The 16,982-nt window shown below is 36.0% G+C and overlaps 1 protein-coding gene across 2 annotated transcripts in view; it reads right to left on the bottom strand.

Annotated features, from left to right (window-relative positions):
* Positions 1-15,246, bottom strand: part of LOC149536281 (F-box/kelch-repeat protein SKIP6-like) — a 31,516-nt gene extending 16,270 nt beyond the window's left edge. For both annotated transcript variants that reach the window (XM_089804305.1, XM_089804306.1), the window contains exon 1: positions 13,633-15,246. In XM_089804305.1, coding sequence (XP_089660431.1) covers positions 13,900-14,949 — 1,050 coding nt within the window. In that variant the 5' untranslated portion in view covers positions 14,950-15,246 and the 3' untranslated portion in view covers positions 13,633-13,899. The remainder of the gene's footprint in view (positions 1-13,632) is intronic.
* Positions 15,247-16,982: the final 1,736 nt, after the last annotated feature.

Genomic DNA, 16,982 nt, shown 5'->3' on the forward strand with positions numbered 1-16,982 from the left:
ATCCATGTTATATTGAATCTTCTCATGATCCATTTCTTCTTCTTTATCTTCCAAAAGATCATCTTGAATTTTTAGGCACTTCAAAGTTACATGGATACCGTCTTCAACAATGCGGGCCATAACTTCATTTTTCATCCCATTAATATCAAAATTTTCCATCTGAAGGGTCTTTTGATGGTTAAGACGAGATGATACCAAACTTCGTATTGGATTGCCTTCATACAATCTGTGGAGTGAAGTAACCTGTGGAGTTATAACCATTGAACCTTGTCTTTGAATACCAACTTGAGAATCATTAGTAAAAATGCCTTCCTCTAAGATTAAAGGATTAAAGTAAACATTTTCTTCATAGAGGAAACTATCATCCAAGGATTTTGAGCACAAGCTTGGGGTAAAAACATCATAAGAGTTTCCTTCATCTGATTTTTCCATGAGAGCCTCTGCTAACTCATTACTTCTTTTATCATGGTTATTCTTCTCATAGAATTTCTTTGGCATAGGATTTCCTATTTGATGAAAAGGCTCAAAAAGAGGATTTCTTTGACCTTTGAATGATCCATAGGTTTTTAATTTCAATTCCATTAAATTAGAGGAACTTGTCATCATATCCATATAGCTTTCATCTTCAATACGTTCAATGATATCTATTCCCTTTTGAATCATCATTTCTTGTCCAAGACATCTTTCATGAAATGCGAAAGTTGGCATGCATGATAGAGAATTAAGGCTATATGGTTCATCTTCTCCTAGAAGCTGATTTTCATCTTTTTCATCAACCAATCTTTTAATCACAAGTTCATCGATGTCATCAAAAGTAAAGGTTTCCATTTCCTCGAGGAAAGCAGACATTTGTAAAAGTTCATTGGTGCTTTTATCTCCGTTAATGGTAGTAGTTTCAAATTGTGCTATAACATCTAAAGTATTGATATCGTCAATAGATTCATCATCTTGAATGATCATGGAAGGATGATTGGGAAGATTTTCTAGGAAGTCATCATCTGAAGCATCGAGGCACCAAGTAGGAATAAAAATAGTATGAAATTCAACTTGATCCACATTTTCTTCATCTTCAATCATATGTTGTGTAGTTTCCCGAGATTTTGATATTTCTTTTTCTTTCTCATTAGGATTGAGATGATTGAATAATTTCTCCTAGATTTTAAAATCTTCACAGTCATGCCTTGATACATTAGCAAGCCCTTCTTCTCCTATAAAATCTATTCCTCGACCATCTCCTTCATTACACATAGGATCCCCGTCTTCTTTGATGCATGAAGATTTAGATGAATCCTTTCTAACATTCAGATCGAAAGCTATTTTGCTACCAATAAAATAATTCTTGCATGGGTCTTCTTTCTCAAGTTCTCGCACCGTTTGAAGTAAAGAAGGATGTACTTTGTTAGGATCCAGGTGTGCATTGCCATAGAAGCTTTTTAAAAATTCAACCTGATTGGGATCAATGGAAGTACGATTTTGATGAGCAATAGGTGCAAGCATTGGGACACCTTTTTGACCACCACCATCCATCTTCAATTGACATGAATCACTTTCCTTATCAAGTTCTTCCTTATGCTCGCATGTGAAACTTCCTTCTAAAAATGATTTTGGTCTGTGAGTGAAAAATTGATTATCTTTACCATCTTCTTCTTCTTTCTTTTGCAAAGTTTGGAGCAAAGATGGATGAGTCTCTCCTGGATCTAGTTTCCGTCCACCATAGAAACTCTTCAAGAAGCTTGCCTGCTTAGGATCAATAAAAATCTGATTTGGCTGAGATACAAGTGCATGAGAGACATTTTTAGTATTCCTCATTGCTGATTTAGATGAAGCACATTTTTCAGCAAGGCCTTCTTTATCTTTATATGCTAAATCTTTTTCCAAGAAGGATTCTTGATCATGAAAAAGAAAACCATAATCCTTTCCATCCTCTTCTTCAATCTTTTGAAAAACCTGAAGTAAAAGGGGATGAACCATTTTAGGATCTAACCTCCTGCCGCCATAGAAATTCTTCAAAAATTCAACTTGTAGAGGCTCATTGAAATCTATTTCTTGGGATATGAAAAGTATTCATCATCACTATCGCTATCACTGTCACTTTCAACTTTTCCCTTGTACCAAACCATGATTCTGAATTGCCGCCTTCAAATAGAGTTGCTGATAATCAATCTTTAAAATAGAGTCACCAACCTCCATTCCAGGGAAGGTACCTTTTATCAACCATGTTATTGATTATTGTTCACTTGGTTTTGGATGTGACCAAGATTTTGCCTGTTTCTTCTTGGGATAACAACTATTCTTTCAACGATTACAACGTTGTGACCAATAGCAGCTCTTCGCAAGATTTCCCCGAACTCTTCTTCTTCATCAAGAACTTGATTTACTTGATGATATTGTTGTGCACTTCGTTTGCACCTCCAGGCTAGAGTGTTCAAGTCTGAAATAATATCCTACTAGGTGTCTTGGAAGCCAAGGTTTGGTTGGAGAACTGGAAAAATGTTCTCATGTGGTAGCACCATTGTGCTTCATTACAGGCGACTCTCAATCTTTTCTCGTTCAATCTCCCCAGCGGAGTCGCCAAAAATCTATTTGTAAACAGATTTTTCACTGTAAAAATTAGCCCAACAGAGTGTATGTGGCAAACCATTCACAACAGTTGGATAGGCCCTTGGTATGCGGCCTTCCTCTGCGTTTAGAGGGGCAGCTCCCTTGTATAATAAAATTTTGAAGTTTTTCGAATAAAAATGAAATCAAACTTTAAAAGATGAGAAAGCTCATGATGACGAATGCAACCATGACTTCACAGCTTTCTAGAGTTAACATAAAATGATAATAAAGACAATCAAGAACTACGCTTGATAATTATTATCATAATGCCGATTCATAGTTCATAAACATTTACACAATACCATGAAAACGTTCACTACAGAGAGAATTAACAATTTTATGCTGCAACAATCTAGATTTTAGAACAAGAAATCAAAAGCGTATCTCATTTCATTTTCTTGCACCAAGAACATAATAGAGATTTTCAATTTCAGAGACAAAAGCCGTACATACTTTCCAAAATTTGTTCCCTGATCAAAATTTCAGCATAGTTTTCCCTTATTCTAAAATCTCCCCCGCCCCCCCACAAAGCCCAAAAGAGCCCTTATATAGACATAGAGGTTAATAACCACCTCTTCGTGGTTAATAACTACTTCCCAAATACGTGATTTGGGTGAGGTTAATTAACCTCAACAAAATTAACCTATATGAGCTGAAACTACCATAAGTGTCCTTTCGCAAAGCTAATGCTAATTTTCGTCTAGAAAATGTGAAAACTCTTGTGCTAACCTTCGCCCAAGCTCTCTGAAATCATCAGTAGTTCTATCTTCATTGGCTTTTTACATGATAATCTTTGCACCAGGATTAATCAAGAGCCACTGATCCCAGACTAATCGTAAATCTACATGATGACCCTAAAATCCATGGAGGAAGACAACCACCCTCAATGCCCTTCTAGCTAAACTAAGATTCACTAGTTTTGGCGGAAAACTTGCTACTCCCTCTTTCAGTATGATGACATCTCCAACTTTGTCCAAAGTACCATTTAGGGTCAAGGAAATAGCATCTTCATCCAAACTAGAACTCTGAGACTGTATTAAATGACGTTTAATATAAAGGACTGGCACCTGAGATAGATTTCCATATATTTGCATATCTTGAAGAAAGCGGTTATTTATCTTCATTTGGTCAATGCTCCTTCTATGCAGCTCAGCAGCAGTAGCTACAACCAATGCTGGATCTTCAAAAATTTGATGTCTGAAATAACCTTCTGTTGCTAGCTGTACTGCTCTGAATTCTCAGTGCTGAAACGAAGACTCAAGTAATGGCTCACCGGCTTCAATTTAAAGAATTTAAGTAACAACTTGAGCACAGGCATAGAAATTGCCATTAAAGATGCAGGTATAGATCCATATTTTAGGGTTTTTAGGTCTGTCAAATTAACGTCGCTCAGAAACATCCATAATGCAGAGGCTATCCATACCACTGCGAAGGACATAGCAAGACAAAATAAATTAAATAGGCTATATGAACTTTGACTTTTTTCTCTCCACAGATGCCTCCAGAAGGTGCTCCAAGTTGGTAGGCCGCTCAATAACATTCTGTAAAACAAATATCAAGTTATTGTCTTCGCTCTGTCCTTCTCGATTTTGAGCATTTGGACTGCCAACTTCATGATCATTAAACACCATATTCATGAATCACGTGCTTTGTCTATGATCACTTCCAACAAGCCGCGGCTAGGAGTAGAAATCTCACATTAAAGGTTGGCATGCTGGCTATGCATTGGCTTTGAAGCTTAACCTTAACCTTTTAAAAGGTTAATTTTCCGAACATATCTTAACCATTTTTTTAGAAGGTTAACAGTTAATCTCGTAAGCTTATCTTAACCATTATTGTAGAAGAGAGGTTAATGGTTAATTTTAGAGGCTTATCTCAACCTCTTTTTAAAAGGTTAATTTTAGAGGCAAATCTTAACCTCTCTTTTTTTGAAGGTTAATTTTAGAGGCAAATCTTAACCTCTTTTTAAAAGTTAATGGTTAATGATAGAACTGAAAATCTGTATTTTGGGTCTCTCCAACTCTTGACTCGAAACCCGGATTTTGGAAATTTGAAGTGCTGAGCGGAGATGAGAACGAGTCGGAGATGTTGAAGGACAAGATCTTTAAAAAACTCAGAGATGAAAAGACCAATTTAAAGCTTAAAATGAGGCAAATTTCAAAAATAACCATAGCTCAGAAATTGAAACAATTTTATAACCGAGCAACAAAGTGATATGCATCTCATGCTCGGGAGGCCCTGTGAAGTATGAGTACTAAGGTCTCCATGATCGAGCATATTGAGAGTAACATAATTTTTACACGCGCATATCCTTTCCTCTCTGCAGCTGCAACCAGAATAAATTAGCATCGAACAAGATTTAAATCTGTAATAAAATTCCCAGTGCTTCCTCCCAGAATAATTTTCTTCTATCATCGGATATCTCAAATAGATTAATATAATTGCAGGCTCTCTTCATCCATTAACTGCGACCAATGAGTATATGCGATGTCATATAAACAAATGCGTGGGCCACGGTATGATCACTTTAGGATTACAATCCACTGACTGGGAAAGACACAAGATTATGGAGGTGCCTCTGATCTTACTACACCTTTTGTTCAGAATGATCCACTTCTGGACGACTGCTACTTACATCTACTGCCTGATTCCAAAATTTTGGTTGCACAGATACAACTACACAGGAATACATTGGAATAAAAAATGCTGACGGCCTCTTTGAGGTAAATCTGTAAATACTATTACCATTCTGATGAATTCATCAATCATCAATCTGTTGAAGGGCCAAAAACTGAAAATGACTTCAAAATCTTTCATACTTCATGAAGTTCTGCTAACTCTTTAAAATAATACATCCTGTAATGCTTTTATGTGAATAGGTCTACCTTGAGACACTTGTACTTTATATAAATCCTTTTGCAATCTGTATGTTGCTGTACAGTTCAGATTGAAGCCTCAAACACTATATATCTTGTACATATCTGTTCACATTTTCTTATCCAATTGGCTATCACCATGACAGTAACCATATTACAACAATGACCAGTCATTTTATAAATAACACACAGGGTCTTCATGTGTCTGTTCAAGAATATCATATCATAACATTCCTATCTTCTATTGAGTGAACCACCTGATAAAATGTTTTGAATGGACACTATAATTTGCAAAAATTTCAAGGCTCCATCACATTCGACTTGAAATCAAGAACATAAAGCTTGAGAATTAGGTGTGCCAGATGACTCGGTTGAGCAAAACAAAATTACTTAAGTTGTTGGGCAATAACTCATATGGACCACATTCAAATAGCACAAAGCAGCTTTCTGATAATCTGGCTCTTATATTAACTGGTAACCTAACTGATAGTTATACAAGTAATGATCGTAATTTGTTTTTTTCAATTATGCATTTGCACCACTAGCAGAGTTTAGCTTAGTTTAGAGGCTAGTTCTGGTCTTGGATACAATCACTCGTATTGTAAAATATTAAAACATTATTGAAGGAATGTCCGAGCCATAAGGATCTAGGGAAAACATCAAACTTCAAGAACCTTTCAGAATCAGAATGAAGTGTAAAAAAAAAACTAGTTAGATCAGGGTGGCAATTACATTATTGACATTTGATATTTAAAGTGTCATCACATTTCTATCTTGCTTTCTATGGCAGTTTTTTCTATTAAACAGAAAATTCGGTAAGAGTTTAGATTGTATCTCTCCTATTCTGAGGACTCTGGTCGGAATACAGAATTCAATCAAAATGTGTAAGAGGAGCTAATGCAATAATAAGGAAAGAGTAATAGTTACTATTAGTTAATACACATTGACAGCTTAACTGAATAGTGGTGAATAGTCAGTTTTTCATTACTGATGCCTACAATATGCACCTACTATCTTTCTAAAGCAGGATTAAGAAGATAGGAGACACTGGAGAGAGTTAGAACTTAGAAGAATGATTCTTAGAGCTCTCCGCATCAGAACCACTGTACAATTATCACTTTCACTCGGAATTCCCCATACTGATATTTCTAAGTAAAACAATCCTTTTATGTTAAAAGTCCTTGTGCAATTATCATTTTCAGTTGGTTTTCCCCACACTGATATTTCTAAGTCAAAAAAAATCCTTTTTAGTCCAGTGACCTAATCTAATTCTACTAGTTGCCTGTAATTTGCAAGCTAAACAGCTTATTTCCACTTTAAACAACTAAACACACTCTAAAATCAGTTCAACTCAAAGTTAACTAGCACTTGCACCCAAAGGAGGTGCAAGGGATACGCCGATAGGTGTTTGATTGGAGAGCTTAAATAGAGCTTATAGTCTTGTACATTGTAGCATTCATATTAGATGAAATAAGAGACTGAGCAAGAACCATATTTCTTATGAAGATCAGACACACTACCATCTCCATATGATACACCATTGCTTAGTAAAGAGATTTGATTTCTATAGTGCTCAGAAAATTCTAGACCACCATTATGCTAACACCTTCCCGAGCATCTGAACTCAAAATTTTCAAGAAATTCAAAGAACTACCCTCGAAACGAAAATATTATCCTACTCTCAATCATGAATTATGACAAAGCAATAAATAAACAAAAGTGCTCCTAATTCATATTACCAAATCACAATATATAAAGTTCACAAATAGCAAAAAGCACTAAACAATTTCATTAGAAAATCTTATATAGTTCTTGATATCAAAGCTCTCACTTTCTTTTTACACATTTTGATACATCTCAGCCCTCCTAAAGATGTATATTATCAACTCATTCCTAAATCATGAAAACCAATAATTTCTCAGGTTGCATTTTCCAGCGTTCAAAGTGAGAAAAACACAAAAAATGAGATAAATATAAAATAATGTCAGAAAATAGTGGACAACATCAGAAACATAGGATTATATCATATATCTGGAAAATTTTGATTGCATCAAAAAGGTTACAAAGTATTGCCTTCTATCAGTGCTAAACAATTTCTATTATTTTTAATATTGCAAAATTCTCACGAAAATATCAGTCTGAAGTCTGTAATCCACTATTTTCCAAGATATAGAGAATTTATTCCTATGGTTGAGATCCATACTAGGGGACACGAGCCAGTTCCGCCCATGCTTAAATGACTGCCACTTCTATCGTTACCTATCTCCTCAATTACCACTCATAAAAAGCCCCAAAAAAAATGATAGCACATGTACTAAGAGCCATTCACACATGTACTAATAGTTGATATTATTTAGCTTTCTTGGTTGTTGATTGATCCATTTATGCAAAAAGTACTTTTTTTTTGGTGAGTGACAATTGGGGGGTGAACATAACGGCTTTTGGGCAAATGTTTTAAAATTGCACTTTAAGACAACCTCAGACTCTACAAGTTCTACAGAGAGCTTCGTAAATGTGAAAAAGCTGAAAGATTCACTTTTAGCTCTTCACTCACCTACGAAGCTTCGTCGGAAAAATCGGCAAATTTCAACGTACAAATTAGGAGTTATAGATGCCCAAAGTTAGCCTGGGCGGCTACTGGGTTGTCTGCCTATCATACACCCTGCACTTCACATTTCATACTAAAGTGACCATCTATTCTTTATCTAAGAACAAGTCAATTTCATGTTTCACATACCTTACCCTTGTGACCTTATCTTACAGAGTAATACAAAAGACAACCTAAACTTTATATTCACTTGTCATCCCAAAAATAACAATCAGAACTCTTCTCAATCACTGAAACAACCTTTTTTAAAGAATGGATGGAATTTAGCACATAAAGCATTCCAAGCAAAGACTGGCCGAATTTCCACCAAAACTAGCAATCGGGAAGATGTTGGTATCAATTTTCTATGAACAAATCAGCCAAAATTTGAGAGCTTGTCCCGTAAGTGCAGATAGTGTCCGAGCATTTTTCATTTATACTGACTTAAGCATCCCATTCTAGCTTATATCTTAAATTGTTTGGTACAATATAGAAACTCTATAGAAATTCACACAGTAAAAACCGCAAGAATGAACCCAAGGGAAAATTAGAGAAGTCGGAATGAAGGCAAACACCCATACGAATAATCATCTTTTTTATTAGACATCTAAACAGTAATATAGTTGTGAAAAGCCTAAAATCACGAAGCAATTATAAAAGAGACAGAGAAGTAAAACCAACAGCATGCTAAGACCTGCAAGTACACGCACGAAGATATTTGTAATCACAACTAAAGCATACTAAAACTTAGAAGTAGTCAAGTATGAGAAATTAATCAATTGATTGTATTTTATAATTGATAATTTGTTTTTGGGTCTGTAGATAGCTTGAAGTATATGTGACTTTTTATATTTTTTATAAGTAGAAGTATTGTTTCATATGCAAGGTATACATTATAAGCTTTTTTTCAAGAATATAAGCTCTCTACCATTAGGTAACCTCAAACATGTATCCATAAGAATAAGAATAATCATACTGGTATTTTTGTATATTGTACAAATTGACATTTAATCTTCCGCCAAATGAACAAATTGTTAGAATATGGTGTCAATTCTAGTAATATTTATAAGTGACAAATAGTGAGGAGTGGGCTGGTTAATGGTACTATTTCAGCTTGATGAATAATCAACATGGGCACCATATCAGTGTCCCAGCACAGTTTTCTTAAGGACTAAACTGTAGGTCAGGAATTGAAATCTGGGGGTTACAGGGGGCTGGCTGTAGTTCCCCAACCATGGCTTGTTTATTAGGATTTTCCACATAATTTGTGTGTATCATGTATTGTTCCATTACATAATTCTGCAGTGTAAATTTTCACAAGACTAATAGAACAACCAACTTAGATATGGACAATACAGCATGCATTTGCAAATCAATGTGACCACCACCAAAACACTGGACAATAAAAGAAGCAAGAATACCATAAATGGTAATTGCACACGAATGAAAAAAATATTCATCAAAAGTAGACAACCCACTAATGAGAAGGATGGTCAATAGCAATCGTTTTCATTCAGGTATTTAGTATCATCGAACGATGAAAATATTTTTCACGCCAACCATTGAAATCAGAGAAAATGAGTAAATAAATAGAACACATATTTGGGTGCAATTAAAATTTCAGAACCAGAAATCATACAAATCCAAAATAGGGTTTTAAAGTTTTGAAGTCATGCCAATCCCATAGCACAGGGTAAGAACTCCTCAATGAACTGTATTAACCACAGATCTCAACCCCACGTGGTAAGGGAGGACTTCCTACTAAACTAGACCAGTTCAACCCTAACACAGCAGGATGGGGATAAAAGTCTCTGGAAGACTCTGCCCATTTTTCCCATTTTATCTGATCCTGTTGATGTCCCTGGGACATTCTCCCAACTCATCCATAACCAAATAGGACAGGGTGAGGGACTTCCTCCTAGACTATATCAATCCCAAACAGAATTGTGAAAGGGCTCAGACCACCTGCCCCAACAAATCCCAATCCAGCAGGATAGTGAATTCCCATAGAAAATACCAGTCTAGTAGTACTTCACGAAAAACAACAAAATTTCCCACTTTCACAAAAATAAAAGCAGTGGAGACCAAAACTCACAAATAAACAGAAAAGGAAGCGTATTCTTCAAATTCAAACACACGGAGAGGGAGGGCATTGAAATGAATATACATAATTTACTCATTGCAACTCAAATAAGCCCAAATCGAGCATTACAATTATTAGAACTATACACACGAAAACTAAACAGTTTCAAATATGACCAACCCAGAGGGCGAAGTACGAAACTTCATCAAGTAATCTGGCAGACGACCTTATCAGAAATCACCGCCATAGTCCCCTCCATCATGTAAGCTATAGCTGACCATGTCACCAATTAACACCCCTCCGAGGGCAGCACCCAGCAATCCGACGCCTAGTCCCAATCCCATCTTGTTTGTCTTTGATGACTGATGCTGGACAGGGGGGTAACCCTGATTGTAAGACGGGTATCCACCCTGGTTGTAAGGAGGATAACTGCTCTGATTGTAAGGAGGGCAACCCTGTTGTGGAGAATATTTCCCACCAGGAGGAGGATAAGGTGGGTAGCCTGCAGACGGAGGCGGAGGGTAATGCGGATATTCAGCAGGCAGTGGGTAATGCAGCCACAGGCTCATTCTTGCCTTCTTTGCCCTCCTTATGCACTAGAGTGGCGTCGCCATATGCTGGGGCCGTGCCACCATTAACAGGGGCAGAGCTTCCATATGCAAGAGATGCAAGAGGAGAAACTCCATATACTGGTGTGGTGCCACCAGTAGTAGGGTATTGGAAGGCACTTGGCTCATACACTGGCTAAATACATAACTATGCGTGCATTCCCCACAAATAAGTCAGACTCGAAACTATTTCTGATGATATTTTAGATGATCATGAATTTCCTTTCCCTCTTCTATATGAGAGAAAAGCACAAGCCTTGAGCACACACAAAGGTAAAGGTGAAATTTTCAGCATGTCCGCCTTTATCTTGTATTTGACAGTATAATCTAAGAGCTTCCTCAAAGATCCTAATACAGGTATAGCCTCTGATCATGGTGTTCCATAAAAAGACATTTTGTTGGGGCATTTTGTCAAACAGTTGGCGTGCTTTAACCCTGCTGCCACAGATTGCATACATTGCCACAGACTGCAAACATTGCAGCAAGCTTTGATTACAAAAAGACATGCCATGCAGTCCAGTAATTAATAAATGGGAGTGCACTATCTTGCCTTGAGACAACTTGTTTTTGAAAGAATCCAACAATAGGGAAGCACAGGATTAAATAGTTCAATTCACGTCATCTACAGTTATATTATTTTTGGGTTGTGAAGAAAATTAAAATTGAAATCCCAATTTGGTGGAGGTTTCAGAGAAGCAATGGCATGAAGAAAGAATCATGGACTCTTTAATGCAGAATAGATCTTATATGGCTAGCATGAGTCCACAGTCGATTTCATAACCTTCAGAATTGAATGGGAAGATGAACCATATAACCCATCTCGGGACTTAGCCCTGAGAAAAACTTTCAAACATTGTTGCCGCTTTCCTTCATGACCGATCACCTTGGACTCTCTGGAGTGGCAAGCATGCCCATTCCCAGGAAAATAGGCGGCAGGATGCGTAAACAGGAATGTGCAAGGAACAACAGGGCAAAACAATAGCAGCAAAGAGGAAAGAGAAATGAACGGAAAAAAAATATATTCACCAATCTATTTATGACTGTCTGAAACCATTTCCTGACACCAGCTTCCCAGCGTGAGTCAAATTCCGGCTGGAGGCAACTCCAGAAGGAAAGCCTATCAGCTAATTACTGGAGCGGCAGCATGGGTAAAATGAAATCTGCATTATTTTCTCACAAGTAGAATTCTGGGGTTAATTAGTAAATTACAGATGAATGGCAACATTGTTGGTGAGCTTCTTGAATGCTAAATGTGTGATTTGTGCCCAACCTAATAGTATGTAATAGTTAAGAATACAACTAGGCAATCTAGTTGAGTGCAGTAGCTAGCCCAGGATAAAAATCCAGCTGGCTATTGTGTACACAAAACTTTTCCAAGCCAAGCTGGAAATCATGTATAAAAATAAACATATAGTCAAAATTATAGTAGCAAAACTCAGTCTCTAAAAATATGATATAAACAATGATTTCGAGGGAGAAAAATAGCATGAGATTTAATCTTTGGAACTTTTCCATGCTCTTAGTCTTAGCAAAGATTTCTCAACCCGTTGCATGATGCCTTTATTTATTAATGGATTTGACATTAGCTATAGTGGTATTGTGACAATAAGAAAAGAAAGGCTGTCCAATTTGGATAGTTGAATAACATGTACTGCAAATGCAAGAAAGAAAGCCCTACTATTCCAATTTTAACTCTTTTGGCAGTCCATGAAACTGTCTAATTAAGTTACAAGTAGAAATAACATCTCGCTCGTATGCCTCTGGATATGCTTGTGTAAGTTTTTAACGTCAACATTTACTTACACAATCATATCCAGAAGCATCCTAGCAACATTGTTGTGAATTGTGGAAATCTGCTATCATTAGAAACAGCAGGTTGAGCAGAAAATCTGGAGCAAAGATTCTGACTGCAGACTCCAAGTAGATGAAAAGGAAGTGAGACTCGAGGACATCAAAAAAGATTGCCATGCCAAAAATTATAATTTTCTGTAGAAGCTTGCTGTTTATTCTGCACAAGGGTAGCAACAAAACTCATGAAATGCATGGAACCACTTCTCTGCAACACTCACATACAACCTTGACAAGTCAGGCAGCATGCCTCCATGGGACCACCATGTAATTCGGATATCCACCATTTTATCATTTCTTTTCATGGATGGCTCCTAAAGTATTGCATTCCCCTTGTTTCCACTGGTTTTGGATAGACTGTTATTCATTTAACAAAAGAAATTGCATAGTTTTGAGCATGATGCAACACTTCAAACGTAGGAGGCAATTTATTACGTGAATGAACTCACTCAGGTTAGTGTCAGTTTTTAGAGGATGCTTTGTGAAAGATGATTCAAGGAATCAATGTATATATAGCTTATACGCTAATACTGCATGTTAAAATTCAGCAAATTAAGTATTTCTTCGAGAAGGGAATAAGCTAACGGTTAATTCTTGCTGCTAGCATAAAAAAATTTACCCAATCTATGATGCGAGATACCTCGAAAGAACTCGACAACAAAGTGAGACAAAATAGAACGAGCCATGGCAAATAAGAGATAAACTAATGGTATCAGTCTGATTCATAATGAATGGATGTTTTCTGGAATACAAAACAAAACAAAACAAAATGATCGCCCATTCATTAATTTGAATTTCAGCCTCTCTATCGTGCATAATCCCTAGAAATATTTCGTATGTTTAACATTAACGAAGTAGCCAACAAGAAGACAATGTAAAGGAGGAACAGAACTATTATAGTCCTCATAAATCATGAATTCAAGGAAATCCAATATCATGAACAAATATATACATGGATGGGTTTTAGACACGAAAAGAAAGCCAACTAATGATCATTAGAGTTCATAATATTAGAGAATGCTTCCATACATCGAGCTTTTGCGTTCCACAAGGTTGGCAGTTCTTCCTTCATGGAATTCGAACTTGGTAATATCAGATACATGCGTGTGATTTGAGGAGCTGGCACAGTGGGCTTTCTTGCAACAATGTGTAAGGCATCGAAACCAATAAGAGGAAACTTATGTGCACAAACCGTCTCAGAAGAGATTAAGCCAGTATATTATTCATTCGCCCAAACTAGTCGCAACTTCCAGACCTTCCAAGTTCATAACTAACATTAAAAAAATCCCCAACTGATCATAGTTTCATAGACAAACACTGAATGGTCGATGTTCCTCTGGGAAGGTCACTCAAGATAACCTGAGACCAAAGAATTGTACCCCTGAGACACCCATCTGATTCCTTCCTCACTTCCAGAGCAGCACAGAGTAAATCAGTATGCTTGTTAGCACCTTCCCTCTCCCACACCACATACAGGTTCCCACCTACACTGGCCAAAGTGGCCCCTGACAAGAACTTGGGCAATTGCTTCTGCAAACCCTCAAGCTCAAGCCATCTATCCTTTCCAAGGTCATAGCCCCTAATCTTACCCAGAAAGTCATATGAATACAAAATACCATCAACCACAGCAGCCCTGCCTCTCCACCCATTGTCAAGCCTTGTGGAAACATAATTCCAATTAGAAGTCGACGGATCGTACACGACCCCACCCCTGTCAGCCATTGCAAAAAGCTTACCCTCCAACACAGCGTTCCCATGCATCCATCTCTCCCTTAACTCGGCAGGGCTTGGCACAGGACTCCAGACCCCTGTAGAAGGATCAAATACCTCCGCCCAAGAGGTGGACCCTGCCCAGGTATTGACCTGGCAACCACCCATGACATACATCTTGCCATCAATAGTTCCTGCTGCACTGAACTCTCTGGGAACTCTCATGCGAGGAGCGGGATTCCATTCGTTGGTATAACAGTCGTAGGCCCATACTTTGGACGATACAGCTTCGTTAATAGAGCCTCCTAGAATAAAGAGTTTATTGTCGGAGACTGTAGAGGCCGCTCCGATAGGGTGCGTGGGCATTTGAGGTAGAGGGCGGCAAAGTGTCTGGGAATTATGTCGATGCAAGGTGTACCATTGATATGACGAGGTGGGGGTTCTCACGCAGAGGAAGAGGTGTTCCTCCTGCAGATTGAATGTCTTCCTCAAATTGAAGAAGTTGGGAGATTGGAGAAGAAATTTCCATGATTTGGAGACAAGAGTGAGAGTGGAATGGAAGAATGTCGGCACTCTTGCAAGACACTGAATTGCCAGATCGTCCGGTAAGCCGGGAAGAAGTTCTCCTTCAGCCATGGGCTCACAACAGAGGCTATCGAGGTTAAGCCCTAACTGAATTGGGAAATCTGCTCAGAGACCGTTTTAGTCTTTTTTTATCTTTTTTGTTCTACAGTTACAACATACAGACTTAATCGATAGCATCCATAATCATTTTCCTACCGACGCCTGCAAACTCGAGGTGATCTCCCTTTCCATACACGAGTCGGGTCCTGCGTGATCAATCCAAAACACCTAACTACATAGCTCTGATTATTAATCTTGTCTCGAAATGGAGTACAGCTTTTATCAGTATGTAGATCCAGTCCCCATCTACGCAGTTCGATTAGTACAAATTATTTAGATAATGAGTAATTTGCTTCAGTAAATCGTATAATTATAATTCGAATCTAAATTTGATGGGCGTAACATATTCAACATTTTTTATTTAAAATAAAACTATAACTGAAAATTGTGGAAGATTTTATCGTGTGGTACAGAGATGTTTGGGGGAGATTGCCAAAAATGATATAAGATTTTAACAAGAGGTGCAAGCGTCAAAGTTCCTGCCGAATTTGATGATTTCAAGATCTTAAATGTGTCGCAGTCTAGAGATCTATGAGGTTGAGTTTGTGAGATATGAAATGTTTGTTTAGAAGTTTTATAATTTCTAAGAATATATTTATGATTGTTCAATTGGCATTGTGCAGAAAAATAATAACCATAAAATAAGGTTGAATTAAAAATAAACATGAATATTATACTTTCAATTGCTTCCTTCAAAAGATATGTATAAGTTTTGCTTAATTAAATGTTCTAAAGAGCAAAAGTAGTAAAAATAGCAACAAAATTGAAAATAACAGGAAAGTTTTAGAAATTTGAAGATTTTTTTAATTACTAAAATCACACTTATGCACACGAGTAGATTTTTTTGTACATGCAATTTAATGTAATGTTTTCAAATCTTCAGAATCTTGGAAGCTGCGAGAATTTGAGAACTTTGTTATAGTAGAGTTATTATAGTAGAGTTATTGCATGATGTGGACATAATAAAGTTTTTCAAACTTCATAGTTTTTTTTAGTAATGTAAATATAAAATACATGCATGAGAATTTTTTAAAAACCAATTTAATAAATAAATAAAGCATAATTTCTATTTCAATTGACTAATTACTAATTTACCAATTACTTTGACATTTAATTGACCTTATAAAATAGCGTGGGAAGCACTCAAACGGGTATCTAAGAAGGGATAAAAAACAAAGGTATTAAATTTACTTCCTGACTAATGCATAAAAATAAATAAACATAAATTAATTTAAAAATAATATTTATGCTTTAAAAAAATGAAATACACTTATAAAAATATCAATATAATAAAAATTATATATGTTAGATAAATGTATAATCTAATAAAATTATATTAAAAAAAAAAAAATCTATTAAAAGCATTCGTTTAGATATGTAAAAATAAAAATAATTAAATTCTAATTTAAATTATATATAAATTAAAATAAAAATAAATATGAAATTAAAGCATATAAAAAATAATTTTCAAAATTTGACAATTTAAAAGAGTTAAAATGTTATATTTGATTAAAATATCTATATTTGAATAATATTTTACAAATGAAAAAAATAAACATCAATTAAAACTATTATCTTCTTTTAAAAAGTTTATCCACTTGTCACAAATGTGGAAAAGATAAGATTGAAATTAATGCATTCATTAATAGAGATAAAGTTGCAATTAATGCTTGCATTAATAGAGGTGTTCAAAAAATAGTTGTATTTTTGTTGAAGGAAAATGAATTTTTTCATTGCTTTTTTCATTATGAACCAATAAGATTTCAGTTTAATGGCATTTTGTTTTTACATTAAATAAGATGAAAATGTGAACTTTATAATAAATTTTGAACTCAGAATAATTCTGAAATCTTATTGGACAAATTAATTGGTTTTAGAAATTGAAGAGATCCATAAGTATTCCTGCCGTAGGCAGCCGTAGGCAGGAACTAAAAATATAGATTTGATGTAGAATAAAGATTTTTACAATGAGATAAGAATTTACA

Source organism: Cupressus sempervirens, chromosome 10 (assembly GCF_028749045.1).
Source record: "Cupressus sempervirens isolate cs-2001-9-10 chromosome 10, ASM2874904v1, whole genome shotgun sequence".
NCBI lineage: Eukaryota > Viridiplantae > Streptophyta > Pinopsida > Cupressales > Cupressaceae > Cupressus > Cupressus sempervirens.